General features: G+C 32.8%; 1 protein-coding gene across 2 annotated transcripts in view; it reads right to left on the bottom strand.

Annotated features, from left to right (window-relative positions):
* Nucleotides 1-2,951, bottom strand: part of LOC106868909 (uncharacterized) — a 43,980-nt gene that overhangs the window by 3,891 nt on the left and 37,138 nt on the right. For both annotated transcript variants that reach the window (XM_052969984.1, XM_052969978.1), the window contains exon 2: nt 334-419. In XM_052969984.1, the coding sequence (XP_052825944.1) occupies nt 334-419 (86 nt within the window). The remainder of the gene's footprint in view (nt 1-333; nt 420-2,951) is intronic.

Genomic DNA, 2,951 nt, shown 5'->3' with positions numbered 1-2,951 from the left:
ACGTTTCGTACAAACTTCATTTATTTATGTAGTGAGAACACCACATAAGATGTGCAATGAAAATGTACTCCTCAGCTGCATAATGGAAGTTCATTTTCATTGCACATCTTATGTGGTGTTCTCACTACATAAATAAATGAAGTTTGTACGAAACGTACGTACTGCTATAACCTAATACAGTTTTGTTGCTTTTCTTCAAATATGTATATATATATATATATATATATATAATCGAGCATCGTATCTCCACTCTTCGTTTTTCTATAACATTTAGAAAGATATTACGAAGTAAGATAGGGATATGAAAAAGTGAACTGAGGTGTATAAACTTACTTAAGACTAGGTCTGCACATCGCTTCAACGAACTCACTCTTGCTTACTTTGCCATCAGAGTTCACATCCAGGGATTTCAATACGCACTGTAAGAATAAAATGGTATTAGTAGCAGTTTTAGTAACAGTTATATTAATTTCAATATTAATTACGATGGTGACTAATACAAATTACAAAATCAATTGTTTCTCGTGCACTCAGTCGATATATCCTGCGTACATCGACCACTATCGATACATCCTGAGTACATCGACATGAATTTAAGGTGTTGAATTCGGAATGTAGTGAGAAGTTTTCAGGTTATTTGTTTGAACCTACTTTGGACTTATTATACACAGGCTGCTTAATGATTTTTAAATGGGATGATGACTTCACGTTTAATAATATTGTTTACGACATGAACTTTTGAACATTGATCTGTATTGCACTTTCTACTTTTCATTTCTATACGTTGTTATCAGTTTCGTCTGCTCCTGTGTACTTCTACGGGTGGGTCTGTTATGATTCTGGTTTATGCCTCAAACTAATGTAATATAATGAACTGTCAATTTTCTACAACGGCGTTGACTTTTATTTCATCTCATTTTTGTATGTCTGTTGTGTAGATGTACAGTTTTAGTAGATTCAGTTTAGCGAGCCTTGCATTTTAAGGTGGATAAAAGTGTGAACCCTAATTACCACCATATTCATGTAAAGAGCAGTGTCTTCATATATTGTCAGGTTGGAAACGTGTGATGATGCTGATAAAATCTATAACTGACGAAATATGGTGTGTGTTCGTCATCAGAAATTGACAGCAAAGAAAGAACTTCATATTTTGCTTTGTTTGGAATCATCCAGATGGGAAACGTTTAGTTACCAAATACTTTTTTTTGAATCCCACTAGTTTTTGGAACACTGTTATATGTTGGAAGATCTATTATTAACTCAACACTCAAAAGTTTGTTTCTCGAGACAGGGCGCTATAAGGAGCTTAGAAATAATGAAACAACGTGACTTCAATCCCATTTAAAATTCTTCCACTGATTCCAACTACGAAATACGTCATCTTGTGTTATCTATCTTCAGTTAAGTGTCTTGGCTCTAGAAACTGCGTTACACTGGTAACAGGAGATAAATCATCACAACTTGGGCTCCGCACTTTCCGCTATTGATTATATTGCTATTTTAATGGCAAAATATTGATTCTTTTTTACTTGACAAAAAGAAGCCACACTTTAGGGAAAGAGAATAGTAATTTTCTAAAAGAATTATCTATCTCAGTAAAAATCACTTGAAACTGAAGTATTACACCACCTAACGTCTCATTGTCAGTTGCTCTCTACAAATGGGAACAAGTAGTCGTCACTGAACTCTATAGCGAATGTAAATTTTCTAAGGGAGACATTTAACAAGTTCTATCCTTGATCTTATGCTAACGAAAACTAAGATCACCAAACAAATTCAATGTGAATATTCCATTTATAATAGAACCTGACATTTGAAAAGTATTTTGATGTGGGTGGCAGAACTATATTTATCATGAAAGTATTCCACAGAAATATGTTATTAGCATATCGACATATACGGTACATTTGGAACCGTGATGAGTGTCATAATGTTACTCTTTTTCAACAAAACCACTACAAATACTGAAATATATATAGAAAATGTTGTGACATTAGAAACGTCAGGATGTATCATTGTAAATATGCTTTCATATTTTAGTCCTGCTCGAACTGAAACGGAACTAATGATGAAAAAATCAAAGCACTCACAAGGATTGTATTTTTTTGATAATTAGTATTCTTTTATACGAAAATGGTAAAGTGAATGAAGAATAAAATGCCAGAATAAAACCTTTATGTTATTTAGTTTAGAAAATAATTCACTTCCCAGTGCAATTAACTGTGACCTTTGGTCCCGAATTGGCCCTATTGACTAACTTTTATCGAAATCTGTCTTACCTGTTATTTCCTTGTCAGATACTAATAACTCATTCTGTATCTGTTAAATGTCTTCGCTATAGACGCTAAGAAGTGCTGAAATTGAGATCCAAATCATAGACCCAGCAATGACTACAAAGGCTACGAACTAATCATAATTCACCCCTATATGGATGATTCTAAATAAAGTACAAATAATGAATATGTCACACTTTTAAAGTATTGATGTCTTTATTGACACAAGGCCAGAAAGACGGATGAATATAATCATTCATATTGACATTAATAATTCAAAGGCGCAATTTTACCAACTCTAGAACAATTTCATGCTAAGTAGATCGCGAAGTGATTCGCAATTTGAACGTAGAGAGGTGTGAATCTCGCTGCCCCAGCGATTATGTTGAGAATATAAAATGAAAGAAAGACTGTTAAAAGACTCTCCTAAGATGCAGAAGAAGGGGCGAAAAGTAATATAAAATTTTACTTGAACAGAAGTATTAAATGAGAATTCACAACTTGATGGTTTAGTCGGTTTCACTATTTGAATCCACAAATATATTATTACACTTTTTTTTCATTGTATCAGTTTCAAAATAGTAAAAATAAATGTATGTATGCATTCCCTGGTTCTTACAAATTCGAGAAAAACATAGCACAATACTTTAAACAGAGTATATATATATATATATATAT

The sequence above is a fragment of the Octopus bimaculoides genome, chromosome 1 (genome assembly GCF_001194135.2).
Source record: "Octopus bimaculoides isolate UCB-OBI-ISO-001 chromosome 1, ASM119413v2, whole genome shotgun sequence".
Classification (NCBI taxonomy): domain Eukaryota; kingdom Metazoa; phylum Mollusca; class Cephalopoda; order Octopoda; family Octopodidae; genus Octopus; species Octopus bimaculoides.
This window is presented reverse-complemented; position numbering and strand designations above follow the sequence as displayed.